Source organism: Chlorella variabilis, assembly GCF_000147415.1.
Source record: "Chlorella variabilis unplaced genomic scaffold CHLNCscaffold_15, whole genome shotgun sequence".
Taxonomy (NCBI): domain Eukaryota; kingdom Viridiplantae; phylum Chlorophyta; class Trebouxiophyceae; order Chlorellales; family Chlorellaceae; genus Chlorella; species Chlorella variabilis.
Genome location: NW_005435073.1, coordinates 1,063,248 through 1,088,536, shown reverse-complemented (window position 1 = coordinate 1,088,536; position 25,289 = coordinate 1,063,248). Strand labels below are relative to the sequence as shown.

Genomic DNA, 25,289 nt, shown 5'->3' with positions numbered 1-25,289 from the left:
GGGGATCTGGGTAGGCATCACCAGGCAAAACCGGCAAGTACTGTGTGAGCGTTCATTCGTTGGCAGCCCAGCCGCACCCGCATTCGTTGGCGAAAGGGGTGCACGCAGTGGGGGTTGGGCTGGGGGGGAGCGGGGGCGCGGGGGCGCGGTGTATGGCCGCGCCGCGGCGGACCCGCCGCGCACGGGGCGCGAGGGATGCGTTCCTGATAATGGGATTGGGGAACGGAATTGGGAAGGGGAAAGTGTGTGCAGGAGGAGAGGCGGCTACGCTGGCTGCGGGGGTGGCCGGGCGGGGCCTGCGCCGGCGGGGAAAAGCTCCCATGAGGCAGGGAGGCGGGGGCAGGCGCGCCGCGTGTCTGGCCACTCCTCTCCCCGGCCCTTCCCGTTTCAGCGAGCTGTGCCCATTGCTGCAGGCATGGCTCTCCCAGCCCAGCGCGCTGCTGGCCCTGGGTCTGGCCCTCCTGGCTGTGGGTGCTGCGCTGGTGGCCACGCCGCTGGCTCTCGACTCGGCGTCGCCGCCGTCGCCGCCGCCGCCACAGCAGCCGACCAGCACCGCAGCCTCTGGCCTGAACGAGGAGGGCGTGCCCCTGGATGCGCTGCCGCCGGAGCAGCGGGATGGGGAGCTGGCGGATTGCCGGGCTGTACTGCCCGACCGAGACGCGTACCTGCAGGCGGCCGCGGCAGCCGAGGCGCAGCTGTTTGGCGCCCTCGCTGCAGCCTCCCCGCCCGACCAGCTGCAGCAGGCGGTGCAGCAGCTGCCCCCGCTGCTCTTCGGCACCGTGTTCTGGGTGCTGGTCAGCGGCGCCCGCCCCTGGGCGCCCGAGTTTGAAGCGGCGGCAGCAGCCCAGGTGGGTGCCGGCTCCGCTCCGCCTCCCCGCCCTGCCCTGCCGCCGCTCGCCCGCGGGCCCAGCGCACCTCCTCCACGCCCAGTGGATGCATAGCTGCTGCGGCTGCCCGGATCACTGCCTGGCTGCCTTGCGGTTGCTGTGCGCAGGTGGATACCCTGAACGCCGCATTCGCCGGGCTGGGCATGACGTTCCGGCTGGACTTCGTGGTGGCAGCCCCCGCCACCGACGACGCCGTGCTGCACTGCTCCTCGCACTGGGAGCAGCTGGCGCAGCAGCTGCTGCCGCGGGACGCCGGCGCCGGCGGCGGGAGCGGCGGCGGCGGCGGCAGCAGCAGCAGCAGCGGCAGCGGCGGCGGCGCGGCCGACCCGCCAGCCATCCATGTGGTGGTGTGTGAGCCTGAGGGGGCGCAGGGTGCGGCGCAGGTGCTGGGCGCAGCGCCCCCCAACGGCAGCGCCGCTGGCGGCGTCATTCTGCTGAGCCGCGGCGCACTGTGGCAGTCGCGCACCAGCCTGGTGCATCAGGTGGGGCGGCCCCTGGTGCTACCGGCCCGCCTGCCTGGCACTGCGTTCATGAATGGGAGCCCGGCAGCTGCCTGCTTCCTTTCTCTGCCGTAGCCGGCGGCGCCGGATTTGGGCAAGGAGCGTCCTGCGGCGGTCGCTGCCGCTGCAGGTGGGCCACTTTTTGGGCCTGGCACACCCCTTCCCCGACGAGCGGCAGACCTGCAATGCCGATGCCGACGGCGTGGCCGACACACCGCTGCAGCACGCCGCCAACCGCGGCTGCGACCTGGGTGCGCCTGCCGGCGGCCGTGGCAGGCTCCGCTTCTCTCCCTCAGCAGCGGCTGCAGCGGTGGCAGCAGCATGCAGGCAGGCAGCCCGCAGCAGGGTGCCTCGTGCCTCTGGCTGCCTGCATGCCCACCCAGCCCTGCCTCTCAAGCTCACCCCACCCCACCCGCGCGCCTGCAGGCAGCGACATGCACGTGTGCCCCGAGTCGGGGGACGGCGCCCTGCCTGCCTCCAACTTCATGGATCTCACCAACGACACGTGCAGGTGCGGCGGGCCTGCCTGCCCCGCACGCCCACCGCCCGCCGCCTGCCTGGCCGCCCGTGGCTTGCGCCGGCAGCACTGCTTGCACCGGCAGCACAGCACAGCAGAGCACAGCGGATCGAGTGGCCCTTGAGCGACGGCCTGGCGGCCTGCTGCCCCGCCTGCCGCCGTGCAGGTCCCACTTCACCGCGGGGCAGGCGGTACGCATGCAGGCCATGCTGAGAGCGTACCGCCCCCGCCTGCTGGAGGCAGCCTCGGCCGCCCCGCAGCCGCAGCGCGCGTTGGCGATCCAGACGGCCTGGCAGTCGGCCCCGCCGCCCGCCTCCCAGGCCGCAGGCCCCTGGCAGGCGGCGGCGCTGGCGGCGGACGGCCAGCTGTCGGCGGCGGCGGCCGGCTGCGCCTGCCTGGCGCCGGATGCGGAGGGGCGCGCCTTCTGGGCCGCCCAGCTGAATGCCAGCTACCCGGTTGAGGCGGTGCGGCTGCTGCTGCCGGCTGCGCTGGGCGACGGCGACGGCGCGGGCTATGCAGCGGGGCCGAGCGCGGCGGGACCGTCGGCAGCGCCGGGGCCGGAGGCCGTAGCGGGTGGGCCGCCAGGCGAGGTGGAGGCGGAGGTGGAGCTGGAGCTGAGGGTGGGGGACAGCCTGGAGCACCGGCGGAACCAGCGCTGCGCACCCGGCAGCAACGCCCGCGTGCCGCTGCAGCAGGGGCAGCCGCTGCTGGAGGTGCGGTGCGCGGCGGGCGTGGCGGGGCGCTTTGTGTCGGTGGAGGTGCTGGCCCCCGGCGGCGCGGCGGCGCTGCGGCGGCGGCTGGCCCAGCGGCCCGTCTGTCTGTGTGAGGTGCAGCCGCTGACGGCAGCCGTGCCTGCCGTGGCAGTCCTGGCAAGCGGCAGTGGCAGCAGCGGCAGCGACGGCTGGCAGCCGCTGCCTGCCGCGCTGCTCAATGCTTCTGCCATGGAAGCCAGTCAGTCGACCACCGCAGCAGCAGCAGTGCTGGCGCTGGCCAGGCAGCCTGCCCAGGCTGACCGTGGGGGCGGCCCCCAGTGCAGCCGCACGGGCGCTGAGGCGGCGCCGTGGTGGTGAGTCGGCTGCGGCTGCTGATGCTGCATGGCATGTTGGTTGGGCGGGTGATTGGCCAATGATTGGACGTCACAGCAGCATCATGAGCTGTGCTGCTTTTTGGCTGGGTGTCTCCGCAGGACGCTCGACACAGGCCTGGATGGCGCGTGGGTGCGAGGCCTGCGCCTGTCTGTGCCGTTTTCCTGCCAGGCCAGCAGCGCCGGCAGCGGCAGCACAGGTGGTGTGTGCCAGCCAGCACCGGCCGTCAGCCTCACAGTGCATGTGGGGGACCTTCCACCCGTGGCCCCGCCCGCCGACAACAGCAGCAGCCTGTGTGCGGCCGCAGTGCCAGTGCTGGGCGGCCGGCCTGTGGAGATTGGCTGCGCGGTCGGCTTCCTGCAAGGTGCGCCCCTGAGGCTGAGCTGGCTGGTCTGGTCCTCTGCCCCCTGCTCTGTCTCTTCACCTGCCGCCCGCCATGCTGCTGCCGATCACTCCCTGCCGCCCTGTGTGTGCACGCCGCTTGCAGGGCGGTACATCACCGTCGTTGCGGCGGGCCAGGCGCGCCCCGCGCCGCTGTCGCTGTGTGGTGTGGAGGTGCTGGGGGCCGTTGAGCTGGCGCCCGGTCCGCACATGGCGCGGCCGGCAGCCCTGCTGGTCTCGCCGCCGGCCCTGCAGCCCCACTTCACCCTGCCGATCAACGGCGACAGCAGCAGCTGCTTGGAGGTGCCGGCAGCAGGCGCCAACAGCACCAGCGGCACCGACGGCGGTACCGGCAGCAGCTGGCAGCTGCAGCTGGATGGCAGCTACCCGCTGCTGGCTGTGCGGGTGCAGGCCGCGGCGGCGCCAAATGCCAGCATGGCAGTCAGCCTGCTGGACGCTGGCGGCAGAGTGGTGGCCCACCGGCTGCTGCCTGTGCCCCCTTCTGGCAGTGCCGCCCCCGGCGGCCTGCCAGCCGTCGCCGCGTCCGTGATTGAGCTGCCCCTGGGCACGCACGCGGCGGCGGTGCGGGTCCAGGGCTTTACGCAGCTGTGCGAGGCGCAGCTGCTGGCTGCCTCCACCCAGGCGGCCACCAGCTACCTGCTGCAGCCGCGCCCCAGCGGTGCAGACGGCGGCGGCAGCGGCGGCGGGGCGATGGCGTGGCAGGTGCTGCTGGATGGCGCCGCCGCCTCTGGCTCCCCGGCCAGCGGCGCCTCTGCGCTCTTCGACGGCAGCTATCACACCTGCCTGACCGCGCCGCCAGCCGCGGTGGCCAGCAGCGGCAGGGGGCCGCAGGCGGGGTCCATAGTTGTGGTGCTGGACCGCACGTACAAGTAAGCTGACTGGCTTGGGCCGCAGGCAGCGCGCCTGGCCCTCAGCCGCCCTGCTGCCGCACCTGGGGCACTGCCCGACCTCTGGCCAGCTTGTGGCTCGGCTCTCCGCTTCATCCGCCACGCTTACCTCCACCTTCTCCCGGCCCCTGGCTTCCCACCCCTGCTGCCGCGCTGCAGGCTCCACGCGGTGCAGCTTGTTGCTGGCGGCCTGTGGCCTGACAACGTCACCATCGCGGCCGTCCCAGGCTCTGCCGTGCAGGGCCGCTTTGCGGCCACCTGGGCCGCCGCGCCCGTGTGCCAGCCAGCCGTCGCGCTGCGGCCGTGGCAGCCCGTCACGGCGGTGTGCGCGGGGGAGCCGCTGCTCACAGACCGGCTGCTGGTGCAGGTGGCAGGGCCCGCAGCCGGCAGCGCACCTGATGCTGGCGCTCTTACCCTTTGCGAGCTCGGCCTTCAGGGGCTGCCCGTGCCATAGCTGCCCTGTGTTCCATCTCGGTGCCACCCAGGGCGTTGCTGCGCTCAGTTTTCCCGTGCCGACCGCATCAACCACCGTCACTCCTGCCCTCACTCGGATTTTGATGCCCATCTGTCATTTTGACCCCTCGTACGCCTTTCTTGATGTAGCTGTTTGTACTCTTGCATGGCCACACAAGGCCCAATTGACCGACCGATCCCCATTCTTCATCTGTCGCTACCAGTTGCTACGACCTACCGCTCTCTCTACTGCCATGCCATGTACTCCCCTGCATTTTATTCCGTTGTAATGCCTGAGATTCCAGTCGCCCCAGGCAAACTGTTGCGGGCCATCTGTCCAGGTGGCGTGGCACGTTTGCCGCTGCCCCGACGCTAGCACCTGCCTGCCCCGCCGTGCCTGTTGGGCAGCGCCTGTACATCACTCGGCCTTGGGATACCTGCCACCACACGCAGCTGGATGGGCATGTAGCCAGGAGAGCTGGATGGGCATGCAGCCAGTACTTCCATGCAGCGCCAGCTCATGACGGCACCGCCTCATCGCCCCTCTTCACCTCCGCCAGTCCCCTCCCTGCAATGCCGCTCGGCGCGTGTGCTGTCAGTACCTTCAGTTGCAGTCACAACGGGATGACTATCTGCGTGGGGCAGCGGCTGGGTGGCCAGGTGCGGCTTGCGGGGAAGGGGCCAAGCCCTGGCGCAGCACCGCCCGGGGCTTGACGAACATACACCGCTGGCTGCTCTTGCTGCAGGCTGTGGCGGGGAAGGCGGGAGACAAGCCTCCGACGCGAGGTGGGCTGCCCGTCAGCACAGCCTGCAGCTCCCGCTCTCGAGGCTGCAGGATTGCTTGCAGCAAGTTGTGGAGGCTGCTGGGTGGGCTGCTGCCCGCAACGAGCTGCCGACGCCCACTCCCCCCGCCAATGCCTGAGCCTTGCAGGGGCGTGGCTCGTGCCTGCTGGGGCCACCAGGCGCAGCGCCCAGCGTCGCGCTCGGCTGCACGTGGCAGCCAGGAGCGCGGGCAAAGGCGGCGGCGTGCTGGACCGCCCTGGCGTGCTGCCGGGCCAACAGCGGGGGTGCGCGACTGCCGCCGCCGGTGCTCTTTTCGGGATCCTGCCGCATTTGGTGGGAGTCCATGGCATTGCGTGGGGGTCCTGGTAGCCCTGCATGATATGAATGGGTCACCTGGCAGTCTTCCTGAGCCCAGAGCCAAGCTGAGCACAGCATCACTCCACGCCGACTGCTGCGCCGCCCCTGCCGTGGCCGCAGGCGCGAGACGCGGCGTCGGCGCCCTCCCTCCTACCGCGTGCTGCTGCACAACGACAACTACAACCGGCGCGAGTATGTGGTGCAGGTGAGGAGCCGGCCGCGTGGCTGCCCAGGCGGGCGACGTGGGAAATTGGGGTTCCGAACAGGGTCCAGTTTGCCCTGCACTGTTGTTCATTGGCTTGGGCTGCTTGTCCTTCCTCCGGTGGTGCAGGTGCTGATGAAGGTGGTGGAGGGGACCACCGTGGACGACGCCGTCAACATCATGCAGGAGGCGCACATCAACGGGCTGGCCATGGTGACGCAGTGCGCGCAGGTGCGGGCGCCTGCGCCTCCGTTTTTTTCCCCTCCTCCACCGCCCCAGCCCGGCCCCAGCTGGCCTGCTGCTGCTGCTTGCCGCTGCTGCTGCTGCTGCTGCTGCTTGACTGATGCCTTAGTTTCCTTGCCGCGCCGCGGTTGTGGAGGGGCAGCCTGCGTCGCATGGGCACACGGCCGCACGCGGCGCCAGCGAGTGTGCTCTCAATGAACCTGTACCGCAGGACAAGGCTGAGCTGTACTGCGAGTCACTGCGCCTCAACGGCCTCATCGCCACCATTGAGCCCGCCGGCACCGGCGGCAGCGATGGCACCAGCAGCAGCTAGGCGCCGCCTAGCGAGCGAGGCAGCGCGGGCCTTCCCTTCCCTTCCCGCCCTCGCGCTGCCTGACCCCCTCCTGCCGAGCGGATTCCTTCCTACCCCACCCCTCTCACCCCTCTCACCCCGGTACTTGAGAAGAAGACTGACCAACCGTTGGGGCAGCCCCACAGCTGGCGTGCCTGCACCCCTGCCCCTCTTCCCAGCATGCACGGCCCATGTGGGCAGCCACAGCCTGATCCCTGCACTTAATACAAGGGCGTCCCGCTTGGGGGCGCAGCAAACCCCTCCCTTGAGCCCACCGCTCCTCCCCCCCTCCCCTCTCAACCTCACCCCCTCCACACAGGCGGTGCCGCCTTCCCGTTTTTTATTATACCGCATGTGCCCGACCCTGGGCCGCCCTTCATTTGATTTGTCCCGTTTTGCTGGCGGCCCGCGCCGGGGCGGCGGGCGGCAGCCATGCCCCTGCCCCCCCGCTTCGGCCGCCGTTTCTTGCCCCAACAAACGAAGGCCAGCAGAGTTTTCAAAGGCACCTTACCATTGCATATGAACTGTACCCCCCCTGCCGTAGCAGCTAGTTTGTGGCGCCCTTTGCCTCCCCTCCGGTTATTCAGTGGCCTTGTAAAGATCCGTGTGCACGATGCTGTGTAGCAGAGGCAGGAGACGGGTGGCTGAAGCCACGGGGCAGCTTGGAAGCTGCAGCAGCGGCCAGCCCCCCTCTGCAGCCTGGCACCAGGCCTTGCGGAAGCCAGAAGTGTTGCATTCCTGCCAGATGAGCATGCAGCAAGGACGGCAATCAACGAAACGCAGGATCAAAATGGACGGCAATGCGAGTGTGTGTGGGAGAAGGTGTGAGCTTTGGACGTGAAAGCGGGGGGCGGTTTATGCGCGGGTGCTGTCCGAGGGGGAGGGCAGGAGGGAAAACCGACAGCAGCAGCAATAAGAATCGATCTAACACTGCACATGGCACGAGTTGGAAGGCAAACAATGGGCCGCTGGGGCCGCCACGTCAGCAGGCTGGTGGCACTCAACGTGTGGGCCGCTTCACTTCTTCTTGCCGCCCTTCTTCTTGCCGCCCTTGCCCGATTTAGGGGTGCTGCTTGGGCTGGTCTGCTTGGGCTGCTGCGCCGCCGCTGCTTCCACCGTGGCGGGCTCAGACACCTCCGCCTCCACCACCACGCCGCCCTCCTCCTGCGCATGCACCGGCGCCGCCTCCTCGCCAGCCACCACCTCTGGCTCCGCCACTACCGCCACCGCGGCAGCCGCGTGCTCAGGCTGCGCTGCCGCCGCGGCGGGCGCCGCAGCCGGGGCGGAGCCGTTGCTGCCGGGGGCGGCCTGCAGCGGACAGGCGGCGGAGGGGCGGCGCGGGTGATGAGCAAGCAGCGCAGGGGGGGCGGAGTGGATGGGTGGAACACAGCAGAACACCAGCCGTCCCGCTCCTAAGGAAAGGAGCGGGCAGGCTAGTCTCTTGTGCCGCCTGTTCGGCTGTGACTGAACCACGACATGACCAGGGCGCACAGCATGCACAGCAGCGCCGGGCCTCCCGTGCGGTACCTGCGCCGCCTGCTTGGCAGCAGCCTCCTTCTGCTTGATGGCCCGGAACTTTGCTCCCCGCGCCGGCCGCCCCGCAGGCGCGGCAGCAGCAGCCCCGGCAGCAGAGGCAGCCTGTGCAACGGGCAGCGCACAACAGAGGGTGGCTGGGTGGGCGTCCGCCTGGCCGGCCGCGGCCGAGGGCAGGGGCAGCGGAGCGTGCGTGGCAGGGCAGCAGCCCCCCCGTGCCTCCTGCGCCCCTCCCAGCTGCCTGCTTGCGGCCCCGAGCCCCCTGGAAGCCCGGCCCACCTGCTCTGACGCGCGTGCCACCGCCTCGCGAGCCTTGATAGCCCGGAACTTCTCGCCGCGGCTGCCGCCGCCGCCGCCGCCGCCGCCGCCGCCGCTGGGCGCAGCCACGGGCGCCTCCAGCTGCTTGGCGCTGCGCCGAGCGTTCAGCTCCTTGCCTGCGGGGAGCACAGGACGCAAGAGGGGAGCGGGCAGGGTCAGCCGGGTGAGCTGGGCTGCGGCCGGGCTGTGGGCTGGGGAGCGGGGAGCGCAGCACGCATCTCATCATGCCCCCCAGCACACACACGGGCGCAGCAGGCGCCTCCTCACACAAAACAGCACAGCACAGACACCCAGCAGCACACCGCGGCACGCACCGCTGGGCCTCTTCTCCGCCTCCTGCACCTCCACATTCACAATGGCGGTGGAGGCGGGCCCTGCGGCCGCCGCCTGCGCCGCCGTGAAGCCGCGGCGCAGGTAGAGCTGCTGCGCGGTGGTGATGAGGTTGTTGGTGAACCAGTACAGGGTCAGGCCGCTGGGCACGTTGAGGGAGAACCACCCTGCAGCGGTGCGCAAGCAATGTGTGTTGCGAGCGTGTGCATGTGCGTGTGCGTGTGCGCGCGTGCGCAGCAGAGCAGAGTTGCCTGGTGCCCCTCGCCCTCCCACCCCCCCCCCACACACACATGCGTCCCCCAAGGCTGCGCACCGATCATGAGGGGCAGGAACTTGAGGATGGCCTGGGTCTGCTGCTGGGCGGGGTCATTGCTCTGCTGGGGCGGGGAGATGACCTTCTGGCTGATGGCCTGCAGGCGGTGGGCGATGCGGGGCAGGGGGGCGGGGCGTCAGGTGGCCAGCGCCGGGTGGGACAACACCAGGCCAGGCTGCCCTCTTGCGCCCTCTCGACAGCGCGCCAGCAGGCCAGGCCGGGCTGCGCTGTTGCTCCCCCACCCCACGGGCATGCCCACCTGGCTGACCACCAGCAGGATGGGCAGCACCAAGTAGGCTGCGGTCTGGCCGTAGCCAAGCAGCGGCGCGCCGTCCTGCCACTTGAACAGCCAGTCCAGGCCGCCCTGCAGATGGGAAGATGGGGTATGCTGCTGAGCACGAGAGCCTGACATGCAACAACGAGCGGCAAGGGCAGGGCAGGTCGCGCGCACGTTGACGGTGGTGGGCCCCGCCAGCGAGGGGATCCAGAAGAAGCCGTCGGTCAGCAGGCCCTCGCTGGCCACGTTGGACAGCGCCCTGCGGGGAGCGAGGCGGCGGCAGGCATGAGGCGGTGCTGCATTGCGGCACGGCTGCAAGCAAAAAGAGGATGCCAGCACCAAACGTCACCACGCGCTCACTTGTAGAGGCCGATGAAGACGGGGATGGTGGCCAGGGAGGGCAGGCAGCCGGCCAGCGGATTGACGCCGGCGGTCTGGTACATCTTCGCCGTCTCCACCTGCACAAGTAAGTAAGTGGGGCGGAGGACTGTGTTGCAAGCTGTGCACTGGCCAATTGGTGGTCAGCACTGCTTGGTTGCTGCCAATTCTAAGGCAGAGAGAGAAAAAAAAGTGTGCTGCAAAAAGGTCGCACCCGGGTTCGAACCAGGGACCTGTCGATCTGCAGTCGACCGCTCTACCACTGGGCTATACGACCCTTGCCTTACTCTTCGATCGTGAAACGCGATCGAAAGAAACAGGTTTGTGCCAACCTCAATTTCCGTATCCCCTCTACCCCACGACAACTTCGCATACCTTCCCAAAATTTTTGCCCGAAATAGCACGTTATGTCCCCTGAATTTCCCATCCTGCAGCCCCTCCAGGCCCCCACGCCCCAAAACGACTGCCCACCCACCTGCAGGCGCTCAGGGTCGTTGGCGTACTTGGCCTGCAGCTCCTTCACACGCGGCTGCATCGCCTGCATGCTCAGCGTGGACTCCACCTGCGGCAGTGCGGGGCGTGCAACGAAGCCAGGTCACCGCCCGCACACCGAAACAACCAAACCAAACCGTCACGATACACCACACTACACCATACCCAACCCCGCCTCACCTGTTGCTTGGTGAGCGGATAGGTGGCCACCTTGACAAGCACGGTCAGCAGGATGATGGCAAAGCCATAGCTGCGGGGCAAGGGGGTAGGCAGGCAGCATGAGATGCCACACACGGCAGCAAGGCACCCCCCCACACACAGTGCACCATCCCACAAAGGACCAAACAGCCGTTCAAGCCGTGTGCCGCGCACCTGTAGGGCACGCCGACCTTCTCCAGCCCGTCGTCCAGCACCTTGAGGAAGGCCTCAAAGGCGCCGGCAAAGGCGCCGAAGAAGCCGCTGTTCTTGGCGGCCTCCTCGGCCGCCGCGGGCGCCGCGTCGGCAACGGCCGACGCCGCATTGCTCGCGGCGTCCACGGCCGCGGCGGCCGTGCCAGACGCGTCCGCCAGCGAGTCGGCGGCGTCGCCCAGCAGGAACAGCGTGGTGGTGAGGTGTGCTGCCAGGCTGTGGAAGGCAGACGGGGCGCTGCGGGCGGGCAGGCAGCATGGGCGGGCAAGGGAGAGGGGGGTCGAGGAGTGGGCAGCATGTGGCGCCTCCAGCGAGCGCACAGCCCGTGCCATCCTCCCAATCCTTGCCGCTGCCAAGCTCAGCCACCACCACCATGCAGCCCTTCGCCCACCCACCTGTCGGCGGCCGCGCCCAGGGCATCCTCCAGGCCGGCGCGCACCGCCACGGCCGATCGTGCCGCTGGGCGCCGCGCAAGCTTGAGTGCTTCAGGCAGGCGGCAGGCAGGCAGCAGGTTGAGTTGCGGTGCAGCAGCAGCAGCAGCAGCCTGGCTGAATTAAGCGGCGGCAGTGGTGATGCCAGGCCGGCTGGCAGCGCAATGAACGGCTGGCGGCAGGTCCCCGCTGCCCACGCCCGCTCGCCTACCACACCGGCGGCAGCGGCGGCCCACCTTTGCCGCCCAGTGGAGCCACGCCAGCGGGCGCGATCAGCCTCTTAGCCATCGGCCGCTGCAGCCTGCGGGAGCAGGAAGAGGGAAGGGGGCTGGCTGTGGGCCACGAGAGCCAACACAGGGTGACGGGGCAGGGGACGGCATGCACCCTCTCCCGCGCCTACCGGCATGCCACAGGCCCGGCAGCGAGCTGCATTGCTGCCTGCATGTCTGACTGGGGTGCAGGAGCGCTTCCGGCGCAAACTGTGTGGCTCAAGCGCTTGCTGGGCTCGGGGGTGGGGCCTGGACAGTCCCACCGTGTGCTGGATGCTGCCGGAGTATGGGGATGAAGTCAGGAGGGGGAGATGGGGCATGCCACCAGCGCCAATCATCTGTTCCTGCCCTTTCCTCAGCATCCGTGCGCCAAACAGCGCCCGTTTGATGCCCATGGCACATGCATGTCGCACATTGGAGGAGCTGAACGCCCTGGACACGCCTTTGGAACCTGTCCTCGCCACCCATCACCGGCATCTGCTTATCGCCGCTCTAGCTGCACAGCTGACACGCGCAACGCCTCCACAGGGAGCCTGTAATCGAGAACATGCAGGCGATGGCGGTTGGCGGGCGCTGCCCGGCGCCTGGCACCACCGGGAGTCGAACGGCGGCAGTGGCGGCAGTGCTGCCCAACCCACGGCGGCTCCCAGTGCTTCGCCAGCAGCATCAGCCAGGCAGCCGGAGGTCCCAGCTCAGTGGATGCGGAAGCATGCGGATGCCTAGTGGCACGCGGCAGCGGCAGCTTCTCGCCATACAGCCACAGGCGGCTGCGGGAGCAGCGGCAGCGGGGGAAGACTCGGGCACGCCGCCGGCGCCGCCGCAGCCGCCCAAGCCCAAGCCGCGGCGGGAGCTCAGCTTGCAGCAGCGGTGGCGCGCAGCAAAGTTCAAGGTTTCGGAGGCTGCGGAGCGGCTGAGGTGAGGCAGGCGGCCTCTGGCTGCATGGTGCCGCGGGCCCGCCCGCTCTCCGTTGCGGGCGCATCACGCTGCTGTGGCGCTGCCTTCAGCGCTGCCAGCCTGGCGTTCGGCTCCCCACCTGTGCCAGCAGCCTCCGGGATCGACGACTCCGCGCCCTGTGCCGAGCCGCACCCTATTCACCACCAGCACCCGGCCCTGGCCCGCCTGCCCCGCAGCGAAGCGCCGCCCGTGGCGGCCGTGGTGCACGCGGTGGCGGCCCTGAGCGCGCGCCTGCAGCCCCTGTACGCCGCCTGGGAGCTGCTGCAGCGCAAGTGGGAGGCGCTGCTGGAAGTGTGAGCGGCGCTGGCCCTAGGGCCCCTGCCCAGCAGCGGCGGCACGGCGCCAGCCGCGGGTTGCTGCGCCTGCACATCCACATGCGCGTGCCGCACAGCCCACCAGCCGGTCCCAGCACCTTGCCCCATGCCGGCGCTGGCCCGCCGGGGCAGGCTGCCGTGCCCCCGCGCCTCCCTCCCGCCGTGTGGCTGACCTGCTTGTACTGTCTGCCTGTACCGCCTGCCTGCAGGTACAATGAGTTTCTGGTTGAGGAGACCAAGCGGCAGTGGCGGTGGAGCAACGTGTATGGCAAGGAGCTGGCCTGGTGGAGCCAGGCGCCGCCCTTCTTGGCCTGTGAGCACAGCCGGCCGCCCGCCCGCCCGCCAGACCTCGCCCCTGCGATGCCTGCGCCGGCGCTCCGCCCGCGGCAGCATGCCTCCATCAGACCTGCCGCCTGCACGCAGCCCTCCTGCCGCCACGCGTGCCGTGTTCGTTCGCCCAAGCCGGTGCCCGGCCCTGTGCTTGCCGCCGCCCGTCACGCCTGCGAGGCTCGCCACCGCCTACAGCGCACCACCTCACCTGCCCGCGTCCCTCCGCTCCCTTGGCTGCCCCCGTGCAGACTTTGTGGTGACGGTGGTGTACGAGGCCTTCATGCCCGTCAGCTTCCTGGCGGCGGTGGCGGTGCCGCTGTGGTATGCCTGGGTGCTGTGGGACGACTGGTGGCGCTCCCCCATCTTCCTGGCGCTGCTGCTCACCGCGCCCCTCAAGTGGGTGCCCTGGGCGGACATGTGCCTGGTGTGGCCGGGCCTCATCTGAGCGGCCGGCGCGCGGCGGGGCCGCCCCCGCTCCCAAGCGCCCGCAGCCTGGGCCTGTGCGATCTCACGTCAGGCCGGATGCATGGCATGGCCATGCAAGGGCCATGCAGCAGTGTAATGCATCCAGCTGAGTTTAGTAGAGAAGCGCTGCCACTCGGAACCGGCGTGGCATCGGCGCCAGTGCGGCGTAGGGGCATGTGCTGGCCGCAGCAGTACACAGGGCCACTCATACTGGGTCTGCGGCATCGCCGGGGCTGTATTCCCTCCACCTCTTGACATCAAGTGCTCCGAATCCTCAGCAAGAAGCTGACCTTCTGCTCCTTCCCAATCACACTCCAATCAAACCGGGGTGTTGCCACCGGCCAAACCCGCCTGCCAAAGCGCGTGTGGGCACGATTTGTCTCCATCAGCGGCGGAACCCGGCCTGCACGCCGCTGCACGCACGAGGGCGTCGGCGGCGGCGGCGGCAAGCCTCAGCCAGTGGCGGACGACGTCAGCCGCCTGCGGCGTTGGGCTGCTGAAGCTGTGGAGCCACATTCCTGCTGCCCGGAGCAGCCGCCAGGGCCGCAGCAACCATGATTTGGCTGGCTATACTCATCACAGTCGTCTCGTCCACCAGCTGCTCTGTGGGCAAGGCGCTGCAGAAGGAGGCCACCCGCCACCTGCCGCGCTTCTCAGCCTCCGACCGCAAGATACTGGCGCAGTACCTGCACAGCCGCGTGTGGCTGACGGGGCTGGCAGCGGATGTCGGGGGCGCCGTCCTGCAGATTGCCGCCTTTGCGCTGGCGCCGGTGAGGCGGCACGGGGGGGTGAGGGTGGGCTAGGCGGTGGGGTGGCTGGTTGGACACTTGCGTGCAGCAGCACAGTTGGCCAGCGCATTGCACGGCTGCTGTCCCCGCTGCGTGTCGCCGTTCCATAGCAGCCGCCACCTTGCCACGCATCCACCATTCATCTGTGCACTTCCCGCTTCCACCCCCACTGCCTCCCCGCATGCCTCACCGTTCGCCGTTCTTCTGCAGGTCTCCATTGTGCAGCCGGTGAGCGGCGTGGGCCTGGTGGGCCTGGCGGTGTACAGCCACCTGTTCCTCAAGGAAAAGATGCATGCGCTGGAGTGGGGGGCGGTGGCCCTGGCCTTTGTCGGCACCATAGGCCTGGGCGCCACAGGCTCTGATGGTGATGCTGCTGGCAGCGGCGGCGCCGCAGATGCCGCGGCGGCGGCAGCCGGCGCCGACGGGGCTGGCGGCACGGCTGCCGCCGCCGCCGTCAAGGCGGCGGGGGCTGCTCGGCAGGTGGTGCAGCCCGGCGCGTTCCGCATGCTGGGCGTGGTGCTGCTGCTGTCGGCGGGCGTGCTGCTCGTGTCGCTGCTGCGCCAGCGCCACCACCACCGCCAGCGCCGCCCCGGCGACAGGACCACGGCGGCGACGTACGGCCTGCAGGCGGGAGCATGCTTCGGCCTGTCCGCGGCGTCGTGCCGCATAGGTGGGTGTGGGCTGGCATGCTGTGTGCGCTCTTGGGGCAAGCCAAGCCGCTACGTTGGTGCCTGCACCTGGAGCTGCCCGCCAATCTGGGCCACCATGCACACAACATCGCCTCTTATCTGTAGCATCCGCACCACCATGCCACCTTGCTGTCCCTGCCCCCTTCCACGTGCAGGCTTCCTGCTGGCGCAGCGGTTGAGCAAGTTGTGGGTGGCGGTGGGGCTGGGCGGCAGCGTGACGCTCAGCAGCAGCGGCTTTGTGCTGCAGACGTGTGGCTTCAAGGAAGGCAGCGCAGGCGAGTTGGCTGCCCTTCTGGCTGGCTGGCTGGCTGGCCTAGAGTGGGGCCGCCCGCCGTGGCGGCTTGCTGCGGCAGGGGCTGGCAGGCCAGAGGGAAAGCAAGGGCTGGCAAGGCCTGGTCATCTGCCAGCCCAGCCTCACCGCGTTGCCCACCGGTGCACTTCACCCGCTCACACACGCCCCTGGACCTCTGCCGGTGCTGCAGTGATCGTGTGCACCCTGGCGGCAGTGAGCAGCATGGTGACCGGCGGTGCGTGGGGTGGTGCTCCGCCGAGGCTGCCCGCTCTCCCGCTTCACCGCTGCCGCCTGCGTGCTCTCGCCCCTGCTGCCACCCCTGCTGCCACCCCTGCTGGGCCTGAACACCTGCCCCAGGCAGGGCTGCCGAACATCAGCCCACCACCACCACACATGCAATATGCCATCTGCAGTGCTGGTGGGCGTGCTGGGCCTGGCCGAGGCGCTGCCACAGACGGCAGGGGCGGTGGTGACACGTGTGCTCAGCTGGGCATGCGTCCTGCTGGGCGTGACGGGTGAGCGGCCGCCTGGCAAGGCATGTGGGAAAGCGGCGGGAGCTGTGCTTGTGCTGCTGCATCAGGCCTGGCGCGCCGCCAGTGTGCTGCTGGCGTTGCCCGCTTCTGTCTGCCGCCGAGCCTCTCCTACGCCTGAGGCAAAGGATTCGGCGGCTCACAACCAGCCCTATTGCCGCTGGCATCCTCCCCTTGAAACGTCGTCGGATGATTGCCCTGCCCCCCTGCAGTGCTTGCCAATGGTGCTGGTGGCGCCCGCGAGCTGGCGGCGGTGGTGCTGTCCAAGCTGCCGGACTTTGTGTGGAAGGTGCTGCCCGTTAGGTACGCTCGCGCCGGTCCTGCCTGGCACCCTACCTGGCACCCGCCAACGCGCAACACTGGTCCATCCTTTGCCCAGCTGCCTGCGCTTCGTTGTTTCGCGTTGCCCCCTACGTTGCTCACGCCACAGAGTTTGAAATGTGCGTTCCTGGCCCTCCTGCACGCTTGCAGCCTGGCTGTCAAGATGAAGAGCTGGGCCACGCACCGCGTGGAGCTGCCAGAGCTGGCGGCACCCGAGCTGCGGCAGGCAGGGTCTGGAGCCCACACCAAGGTCTGAGCTCCTCCCTGTTTTGATTGATACTGCCCTCGTGATACATCTTTTGGCTACGTGCCAGCACAGATTGTAAGCTGAGCCAGAGCACAGCAGGGCGAGAGCTCGGCTAAGCGTGTACGACGGTGTGTCCAGCGAGCGATGGCAGGTCGGTGCAGAGGCGCGTTTGCAGCAATACAAAGCCAGGTGCACACTAGCGCTGCACACCTGCTGCAGCGGCTTCGTGTGGTTAGGGACTGGCGGGAGCAGACTGGCCCAACGAGCTTTGTGGGGTGTGGCGGGTCCTTCCCGCCGCAAGCCGGAGTGGGCGTGCGCGTAAGGGACCACACGCTGGTGTCGGTGGGCAGCCCGGCAGCGATCAGCCGTCTCCACAAGCCCGTTCCTGCCATCACGGGAGGCGGAAGAGCTGCCCACCAAGGCGCGCCCCGACACCCGCCAGATGGCGGGGGCACTAGGGTTCTGCTGCCGGCGCGGCACGCCCCCTGGGCGTGAAATGAGTCGGGGCTGACGCCAAGAGCCAAATGGGCGCGGCGGGGAGACCGGGGAGCCGCAAACCCAACTGCTGCCTGATGTGGCTCTGGAGGTGGAAGGCGCGGCCGCCTCTCGGGGAGTTTCGTGGCGGCCTGCGGCCTCGCGCCTGCTATAGTACCTTTGTAGGGCCCCTGGGCCACCAACAACAACCTCTGACTCCCTCTGCCTGCCGCTCCCAAGTCCTCTGGACGCTACCCCTCTGACTCGCACTGCAACCCCCGCGCCCTCCCTTCCCGCACGCTCTGACCGCTCAGAAGCCCCGGCACGGCACCAGCACGCCCCCGTTTGCCGCCTTCCACACCCACGCGCTTGCTTCCCAAGAATGGCCACTCTCGTCCTGCAGCCCGCCCACCACGAACGCATGCAGGCAAGGGGCTTTGCAGGAGGCGGCGGCCGGGGGCGGGGAGGGCGCAGGGTTGTTGTTGGCAGGCGCACGTGTGGGCTGCGGGGGCTGGCCGAAACGCCGCCCTCCCCGCTCGCCCTGCAGGTGCACAGCTTCAAGGGCGACCAGGCCCACCTGCTGGACAAGCTGATCGCCGCCTCCCAGCGCAAGGAGGTGCCCACCGAGGCCCTCAAGGTGAGATGCCCCTCTCCTCGAGCCTCGCCGCCCCTGCCCTGCTCCCGGGCCCGCCTGCTCTCTGCACGCTCTCGGGAGCAGGCTTGCAGCGCCGCAGGGCGGCCGTTGCGAGCCGCTTGCCGCCGTGCCCCGTCCTGGCTCCGCCCCCGACTGTCCCCCTGTGCCCCACACCTTGCCCGCGCAGGAGCGCACCCTGGTGCCCTTCTTCGACTCGTCGGATGCCTCTGCCACCAGCTTCCAGTCGCTGCAGGCGGGCCGCCGCCCCGCGGCCACCAAGCCGCTGACCGTGCCCAAGCAGCCCCAGGCTGCGCTGCAACACGGCCTCAAGCGCCACGCCCACGAGCGCTCCAGCGCCCACCTGGCCAGCAGCCCGCCCAAGAAGGAGGCCGAGGTGGTGCAAGCCAAGCACCAGCGCGGCAAGCCCGCCGCCTCTGCCGCCTCGTCTGGCGGCAAGGGCGCCGCCGCCGGCTCCTCCTCCGACACCGAGGCCAGCTCCGCGCGCAAGCCACGCCCCGCCAGCGGCAAGAAGCACCAGCGCGAGGTGGCCGCACGCGCCGCCGCCCCCTCCGGCGGCAGCCAGCGCGCGTCGCCGCCGCGCAAGCGCCCCGAGCACGCCGCCACCCACGCACGCGCCCCGGCCGCGGCCTCGGCGCTGCGCACGCCCGCCAAGGGCACCAAGGCGGCCCCCGCCGCCCCCTCCAGCAAGTTTGCGGGCCCCGCGTTCACCAACAGCCCCACGCCAGACAGCCTGCCCATCCCCACCTCCAGCCTCCTCCTGCAGGTGCGGGTGGGGCGGTGCAAAGGGCCTCTTGTGGGCCGGGGGGCCGCTGCCGCATGCTGCTGGGCCACGCTGCCGTGCTCGTGCCCGGCTGCTGGCGTGCACGCAAGCGGCTCTGCCGCTGCAAAGAGGCCCCTGGCTGACGCCCTGGCCCGCCCTGCCGCCCTCCGCTTGCGCTGCAGGAGGCTGCCGACGGTCTGCGCTCCCGCCTGACCCTGTGAGCGGCTGGGCACTAGGCTGCATGCAAGTACCAGTAGAGGCAGGGCACGCGCCCCGGCCGGCTACGCTGCCAGGCCGGGCAGGCGCGCGCCTCCGTTTGCCCATACAGCCCCAGCACTGCCTGTTCCCTTTTTCCAGCTCCCTATCATCATGGTTCCCCTTCTCTCTCCATGAATTACTTCCCACTCAGTTTTGTGCCGTTTTCCTTGCGCTCCCAGCCCTACCCACTAGGCAGCTCCACCATCCACCACGGCCCTCGGGGGCCAGGCGGCCTTGCTTGGCCGTCCCCACCCCACACCCGTTTATGCCCTAGGCAGACCCTAAACCCACACTACTCTCCCCACTGATTTCGGCGCAGCACCCCCTTCCCCAAGGAAGACGCATGCTTATTTCATCACGTCGCGTGCGGCAGCCGGCGGGCCGTGCAGCACGGAGGCGCGTTTTTCAGCCGCCCGTTGCTGGCACGCACCCCGGCCCCCGCCCCGACGCCTTTCTTTCTATCACACCAATGGTTTTCTGAGCTTGCTTGCGTTGCCCTGTCCTTCCGGGCAACCCTCTGTGCTTCCATGCAGCGCGGGGCGGCGACACCCATGCGCTGCGCGTGCCGGCGGCGCCTGGCGGGGCGCGGGTGGCTGCAAAGCCGCCCTGGCCCCTCCCCGGCGCCGCCGCCGTGCCGGCCCACCGCCCACGCCAAGCCATTTTTTTTTTGGTGCCAACATGCGGCACCCGCCCACCCCCACCCTCGCTCTGCCACCTGGCAGGCTCTGCACACCCCCCACCCCCACGCACAACAACTGCCCCACAACATTGATTGACGATCAACAGTCCGCTGTGCCCCTCCCCTTGCCCCTTGCCGCCTTGCCCCTCGCCCCAGTTGGCAGCTGTTATCAGCACACTGTACTCTCTGCAGCAACCAACACTTGGCTTTTTGGCAACCCAGCCCCGCGGAGGCGCCACCTGTACCCCGTCTGCACCGGCGCCCTCCCGCCGCACAGCACCGACCCCCGTCCCCTGTTGTCCACCGTCGCCCCTTCCCTAGGATCACCATGAACGATTCTGCTTGAACAGTTTGCTATGCTCCTGCTGCCCCTCCTTGCTTCTTGTGCCTGAGGGTTTCTTCTCCTCCCCCAACGGATGATCAACATCGCTACTCGACAAGTGTCCCGTCTCCTTTTCCCCCACTACTCCCCTTCCTCAGCAACACCACCTCCCTTTTGCCTCTTGGGTCCATGACACACATTGGTCATCAGTACCGTGACGAGCGCTGGCCCGGCGCTGCCCCACCCCCAGCCCCCGCTGGGGCGCAGCACCACGCCAGGCCGACCCCCTGACTGGCGGCTGCCGCTTACCTGCGCAGCCCGCCTGAGACGCACCACCGCACAACGAAGAGGGCTTGGATTTTGTGGAGGTCTCGCGAGCCAGCCTTGGCCGCACACCAAAAACAGCCGTACCCAGTTGCCGCCGAGGCACACTGAATTTGTTTTTAGTTGTCGTGACTTGACTCACCATTTGTACAGCCCAAACGTTTTTAATGTCGATCGACGTAGGAAGGACGAGGGGAAGGCCCGCACCAGGCACTAGGTTGGACGAGGGGAGGGAGGTGGGAAGGCGGGCAGGGAGATGCCAAGGCGGCAGGCAGGGGTCCTTTGGCTTGCGTCTGCCCTCCTGCAGTCCAAAGGCAAGCACACACACAGTTCAGCCTGCACCCCGCCACTCCTTTGACAGGGCCCCAGCCAGCTGTTGCTGACAGCGGCTTGGGCGGCTCTGCCGGCCAGCGCTGCGAGGCTGGTGCTGCTGGCCTGCCGCCGGCTCCAGCTGAGCAGGCGTGCGGCAGCGTGGCCATGGTGTTGACTGATCTCCTGCCTCTTGGCTGAGCTGACGCACGAAAGCACAAGGCGATGGCAGCAGCATGGCAGCAGGACACAGCAGCCTGACGGGACGGGATCCTGCCGCGGCCAGAGCAGGTGCTGTATCCCAGGCAGCCTGCTGCTTGCTGTGGGTCGCTAACGGTTACATGGGTTGAAAGCTTTTGAAGAAATACCATGATGGGCAGGAGGGTTACAGTGAATGACACTGCCGTACGCCAACATGCGTTGGAGAAAGGAGAAGGTTTTGGAGGAAATTGGGCAGGGAGTCCAGCTGCAGCTAGCAGCCTGTTCCAGGTGTGGGCGGGTGGCAGGTGGTGGTCTTGTGTGCTGTGTGGGAAGAGTTAAGATAGGTTATCAAAGCACGCGTCTGAAAGCGTGAGCTAACGCAGCGAGTGTACCAGCGCTGTGGGTGGGCGGCTGCGTGCTCTGTGCTCTGTGCTGCATCACAGGCCGTTGTAGATGAGTGTGGTGGGGTCGGACAGGAGCTCCTTGCGGGATGTGGGGCCGCAGGGGCTGCTGGCGGAACCCATAAGGAAGCGGCGCTTGGTGACGGTGTAGGGGCAGTAGCAGGTGGCGTTGTAGGGGGGCTGGCCTGCACGGGTCGGGCGAGCGGCGGCAGGTGGGCGGGCAGGGTCGGGCGTGGGAGAACGGCAGGCAGACATGCCATGGCGCGCAGCGCGGTGTGCGTGCCGGAGGCACCCCAGGCAGCTCCTCCCTGCTGCTGACGCCGCCGCCGCACGCCGCCTGCCGCCGCCGCCGCGCACTCACCGACCGGGGCAACGATGCCGAAGCTGGGTGCGCGGCGCCGGCAGGCTGCGGAGAAGCAGTTGGTGAAGGTGCCGCCGGGGCACCACTTGGGCTTGTGGTCGGCGGAAGACTGGTTGGTGGCCACCGCCCAGTCATCGGGGTTGTAGGTGGAGACGAGCTTGTAGCCCCTGCCAGGCAGCAGGAGCAGGCCAGGCGGCGGCGGGTGAGGGGCGAGGGAGGCCAGCGTGCGGGTGGGAGGGGAGCCAGAGGATACACATCCCACTGGCAGTGTGCCTGGGGCGCGCGCCGCCTGGCCGCGCCAGCAGCCTGCGGGTGGCCGCCTGCTGCCTGCTGGCCGGCGCTCACGGGTACATGAAGTGGCCGTTCATCTGGTTGCAGAACGGGGCGGAGTTGGTGTCTTTCAGGCACTTGGCGCCCCTGCGAGGGCAGGCCTTGATCACCCGCTCCTGGAGCTGCGGCAGCGGGGCGGCAGGCGGGCGGGCAGGCGTGAGACGGCGGCTCGCCAGGCCTGCTTGGGCGGGGTGGCGCGGGCCTGCAGCACGCCCGGCCCGGCCCCCAGGTTGACATTGTTAAAGTCGTAGCAGCCGCACTCTGCCACCGGGGGGACGCTGTTGGGGATGATGACGCAGGTGGCGTAGGAGCACAGCGCATAGCGGCCCTGCAGCGGCGGCGGCGCGCAGCAGGGGAGCGGCTGTCGGCGCCTGCTGCAGGGAGGCGCCCTGGCGGGAAGTGGGAAGCGCAGCAACAGGCCAGGCAGCGCCCCGCCCCCAGCCTGCCTGTACCGGCGTGCCATGCCGCACCTACCTTGCAAGTGAAGAGCGCTTTTGTGTACTTGCGCACTGGGATGGGTACCGGCCAGGCCGTGTAGTACTTGTAGAGCCGGTTGGGCTTGGGAACCTTGGGGGACACCAACGTCTGCGACAAGGGCGAGGGGTGGGTCGGCAGCCTGAGGCGGGCGGCGTGCGCTGCGCGGCCGCCCGGGCGGGACGGGGCGGCCCACACCTTTGCAGCCTCGACGCTGTCATCAGCGGCGTAGGCTGTGGTGGCCAGGAGGCTAATCAGCGCCAGAATTGCGGCCCCTTTGTTCATGATGGCGAGACTCCTGGAGGATATGCCCTGCAGCGATCTCGGAACTGTGGCGCAGCGGCTGCAGTGGCCTCTCCACGGTCGCAGTGTCCTCAGTGGCTCGATACAGGCCGCAAAACGAGAGAGTTTGTTCGTTCTCCTGGTTGGTCGGCCGCTTCGGACATGACATGCCGTGACATGAGGGACGATTCATAGCATGCCCATGGAGCGACCCCGATGCAGTCAGAAAGAAGGCACCATCACCGACAGAGCAACGCGAGAAGCGCTGGGTCTGGACGCACACATGTGGCCCCCCGCCCCGGCCGGTGACCGCCGCCCCTGCTGGTCATCTGCATCCGCTGGCGGCAGGCGCTGGACCAGTCGGCGCGGCCTGACTGGAGGGCACCAGCCAGCCGCCCACTGCACCTGTTCCCAGCAGCTGCTGCGGGTTGCAGCACCAGCTTGCGGTGGTTCCGTGGTTCCAGCAGATGACGCACACGGAGCACCATGCACCAGGCAGCATGCCCGTTGACTGGCGCCGCTGGATGTGGTCAATATCAATGGCAGCAGCAGCTGGGGCACTGGGAGGTGTGCATCATGAGTCAAAGATCGGGCGCTGCGCATCAGGAGGGCTCATGCACTCCGCTGCTGCAGCTGCCCTGGCCGGGCTCACTTTGGGTGGCCTTTCGCAGAGCCGGCCAGAGGGGGTGAACAGGGGGTAGGAATTGGTAGGCAGAATGATGGAGACAAGCTCCGTTGACAAAGACGCTGCCGCCGAGCATTGAGGCTCAGGAGCCGCCACCCCGCCGGCGCTGACGCTGCGCTGTGGCGCCAAAGCATCACCCCATGGACTCGCTTGCGCGCCCGCCGAGGTTGTTGATCTGTCTCTCAAGCAGACACCCCTGGGCTGAAGCCACCGCACACACCCCAAGCACAGAGATTGGCACACCCCACAGGAGCGCACCCTCCCTCCACGCCTTCCCAGCAGATCTGGAGCGCCAGTAGGATCTTGAATGGCAGCAACTCTGAGTGGCCAGGCCGCCAGGTGCGAAGCTGACCACACACCCCATGCTGTGTGCCTGGGAGGACGCCTGGCGGCTGTGCGGGGCCGTCTTGAAGCAAGTCGTCATGTTGATTGGGCGTGGGGCGAGCCCGCCATCTGGCTGCCGACCTCACCTCCCGCCGCCGCTGCCGCTGCCCTCGCAGGCGGTAGCCGCAGCCTGCACCTCTTGGAGCCAGCATGCGGCGAGCTGCAGGCAGCCAGCTGCGCGGCCTGCGCCTGGCTGGCGAGCTGCTAGCAGCGGAAGCCAGCACCTCGGGCCGCGGCGCGGCGACAGGCGCTGCTGCGTGTGCCGGCGCCGGCAGCGGTGGCAGCCTTGTCGCTGCCTGGTGCAGCGCTGCGGCCCGGACCTGCGGTCTGCACCACGCCTCCCCGGCGCAGCGGCGGCTAGTCAGCACAGCATGCGCTAGGGCGCTGCAAGGTGGGGGCGCGGGGTGCGCAGCCTTGCAGCGCGTGGCGAGCTGTGCGGGTGCCACCGCTTCCGGGCGGGGCCTCGCCCCGGGGCTGCTGCCAGCTCGCAGCCGCGGCCTGCACCTCGCCCCCGCCTCTCGCTGGCTGCGCCAGCCTGCACCGGGCTGGCAGACGGCAGCAGCTGGCGGCGCCAAGCCGCTGCCGCGGCCTCGCTTGAGAGCCGAGTTCGGCACTCGGGCGTCGCGGCGCGGCCGGGGCGGCACCGGGCTGCCGCCCGCGGCAGCTGCCGCCGCGGCCGCGGCCGCCGGCTGGGCGGGCGGCGCCTACCTGCCGTCGCGCTGGGCGGCGGCGCGGCGCCAGCTGGCGCAGCGGCTGGAGTGGGTGCTGGGCAGGGGGTACCACGCCCGGGAGGCTTTCTTCAACGCCGTGTACATGCAGGTGAGGCTGTGCCAGCATGGCATGTAGCATGGCAGCCCACACACAGCTGGGCCGGTGCCAGCAAGCGCGATGCCTGCATGGTGCTGGTGTGGGGGCAGGTGCCTCTGGGCTCGCCAGCCAGCGGCCGTGGTCTGCTGCCGACGCCGACGCCGCGGCCGCCAGCCGCCTCGTCGCGGGTCGCAACCGCCCGCCTCCCTGCCCTGCCCGCCTGCCCCGCAGCCCAACTGGAGCAAGTCGCTGCTGCTGCTTCTGGCGGAGCGGGTGACCCGGGGGGACCCCCGCTTCGCCTGGTGCTACTCCACGCCTGTGGCAGAGGTGCGGCGGCGGCGCCGCTGCCGATCGCACTGGCGTTGCCTTCTCATGCCCGCCTGCCGGCCTGCCTTGCCAGCAGCTTGCTGCCACATCCCCCACACCCGCCCGCTGCCTGCCTCCCAACCCTCCCTGCCTCCCAATCATCCGCTCGCTCCCAAGCCTCGCTCCTCCCTCCCTTCCCCTCCCTTCTCCTCCTCTCTCCTCTCCGCCCGCCGCAGTCGGAAGAGCAGCTGTGCGAGCAGCCGGCCGAGGAGGGCGGCAGCCTGTCGGCGCTGCAGCGCGCGCGCCGCGCCGCCGCCTCCCTCCTCCGCCTCGCCTGCCTGCTGGCCCTGTTTGCGCCCGTGGTGCTCACCGCGCCGCTGGTGGGAGACTTCCTGGGCATCTCCCGCGCCCGCTGGCTGCGCCTGCTGAGGTGGACGCTGGAGCGCGCGGGGCCAGGTGCGGCACGGGACCTGCGTGTGCTTGCTGGGGGGTTGAGGCGAGGCGGCGAGGCGGCCCCTGGTGGCCCGCCACGCCCCGCTCTGCACGCCTCGGCACCCACGCCGCCGCCCGCGCTGCTACACTCGCATCCGCATCGCGCACACAACACGCGCATGCAGCAGCTGCGCATGCAGCTCCCACCACACGCCGGTGCGACCGCCAGGTCTGCCGCCCCACACACCTGCCCTGCCCACCCTGCCTCCGCCTGCCCCTGCCTGCCCCGCAGCCTTCATCAAGTGGGGCCAGTGGGCCGCCACCCGCCACGACCTCTTCCCCCCAGACTTCTGCAGCGAGCTGGAGCTGCTGCACACGCAGGTGGGGCTGCCGCCCGGCTGCTGCCGCCTGCTGCTGCCGCTGGCGCCGCTGCCGCTGCCGCTGCTGCTGCTGGCGCTGCGGCTGCCGCTGCTGCCGCTGCGGCTGCCGCTGCTGCCGCTGCCGCCGCGGCTGCCGCTG

General features: G+C 69.5%; 7 protein-coding genes across 7 annotated transcripts in view; 5 read left to right on the top strand and 2 right to left on the bottom strand.

Moving 5' to 3' along the window:
* Window positions 1-4,732, top strand: part of CHLNCDRAFT_136220 (hypothetical protein) — a gene marked incomplete at both ends in the record, with an annotated part of 7,164 nt that extends 2,432 nt beyond the window's left edge. The window contains 8 exons of the mRNA XM_005846135.1: window positions 414-848; window positions 995-1,369; window positions 1,518-1,638; window positions 1,814-1,898; window positions 2,071-2,970; window positions 3,091-3,353; window positions 3,477-4,260; window positions 4,438-4,732. Of these exons, the coding sequence (XP_005846197.1) occupies window positions 414-848; window positions 995-1,369; window positions 1,518-1,638; window positions 1,814-1,898; window positions 2,071-2,970; window positions 3,091-3,353; window positions 3,477-4,260; window positions 4,438-4,732 (3,258 nt within the window). The remainder of the gene's footprint in view (window positions 1-413; window positions 849-994; window positions 1,370-1,517; window positions 1,639-1,813; window positions 1,899-2,070; window positions 2,971-3,090; window positions 3,354-3,476; window positions 4,261-4,437) is intronic.
* A 604-nt stretch (window positions 4,733-5,336) lies between these two features.
* On the top strand, window positions 5,337-6,869 carry CHLNCDRAFT_31972 (hypothetical protein). The gene is made up of 6 exons (XM_005846134.1): window positions 5,337-5,391; window positions 5,478-5,517; window positions 5,663-5,798; window positions 5,992-6,076; window positions 6,203-6,304; window positions 6,528-6,869. Exons 1-6 carry the CDS (start codon window positions 5,356-5,358, stop codon window positions 6,627-6,629), a joined length of 501 nt encoding a protein of 166 aa, XP_005846196.1. The 5' UTR covers window positions 5,337-5,355; the 3' UTR covers window positions 6,630-6,869.
* A 1,569-nt stretch (window positions 6,870-8,438) lies between these two features.
* CHLNCDRAFT_25162 (hypothetical protein) lies at window positions 8,439-11,028 on the bottom strand (the record flags this gene model as incomplete). Its single annotated transcript, XM_005845993.1, has 9 exons — window positions 8,439-8,614; window positions 8,813-8,995; window positions 9,142-9,238; window positions 9,401-9,505; window positions 9,593-9,677; window positions 9,779-9,876; window positions 10,272-10,358; window positions 10,469-10,538; window positions 10,661-11,028. Coding segments are annotated over 9 exons (1,269 nt in total), but the record flags the coding sequence as incomplete, so codon positions are not given.
* A 1,083-nt stretch (window positions 11,029-12,111) lies between these two features.
* Window positions 12,112-13,439, top strand: CHLNCDRAFT_136217 (hypothetical protein; the record flags this gene model as incomplete). Its single annotated transcript, XM_005846133.1, has 4 exons — window positions 12,112-12,311; window positions 12,527-12,643; window positions 12,874-12,977; window positions 13,243-13,439. The coding sequence occupies 4 exons, from the start codon at window positions 12,112-12,114 to the stop codon at window positions 13,437-13,439; spliced, it is 618 nt and encodes a 205-aa protein (XP_005846195.1).
* Window positions 13,440-14,013: 574 nt separating this feature from the next.
* CHLNCDRAFT_136216 (hypothetical protein) lies at window positions 14,014-18,436 on the top strand (the record flags this gene model as incomplete). The annotated part of the gene is made up of 11 exons (XM_005846132.1): window positions 14,014-14,229; window positions 14,458-14,917; window positions 15,092-15,187; window positions 15,419-15,463; window positions 15,642-15,743; window positions 15,971-16,061; window positions 16,230-16,329; window positions 16,546-16,668; window positions 17,348-17,437; window positions 17,622-18,218; window positions 18,398-18,436. The coding sequence occupies 11 exons, from the start codon at window positions 14,014-14,016 to the stop codon at window positions 18,434-18,436; spliced, it is 1,959 nt and encodes a 652-aa protein (XP_005846194.1).
* A 1,996-nt stretch (window positions 18,437-20,432) lies between these two features.
* CHLNCDRAFT_58408 (expressed protein) lies at window positions 20,433-22,276 on the bottom strand. The gene is made up of 5 exons (XM_005845992.1): window positions 22,073-22,276; window positions 21,875-21,985; window positions 21,416-21,728; window positions 21,071-21,237; window positions 20,433-20,894 (listed from the first exon to the last, which is right to left on the bottom strand). The coding sequence occupies exons 1-4, from the start codon at window positions 22,093-22,095 to the stop codon at window positions 21,202-21,204; spliced, it is 483 nt and encodes a 160-aa protein (XP_005846054.1). The 5' UTR covers window positions 22,096-22,276; the 3' UTR covers window positions 20,433-20,894; window positions 21,071-21,201.
* A 1,099-nt stretch (window positions 22,277-23,375) lies between these two features.
* Window positions 23,376-25,289, top strand: part of CHLNCDRAFT_136214 (hypothetical protein) — a gene marked incomplete at both ends in the record, with an annotated part of 5,954 nt that continues 4,040 nt past the window's right edge. The window contains 5 exons of the mRNA XM_005846131.1: window positions 23,376-23,524; window positions 23,717-24,044; window positions 24,264-24,359; window positions 24,575-24,794; window positions 25,063-25,151. Of these exons, the coding sequence (XP_005846193.1) occupies window positions 23,376-23,524; window positions 23,717-24,044; window positions 24,264-24,359; window positions 24,575-24,794; window positions 25,063-25,151 (882 nt within the window). The remainder of the gene's footprint in view (window positions 23,525-23,716; window positions 24,045-24,263; window positions 24,360-24,574; window positions 24,795-25,062; window positions 25,152-25,289) is intronic.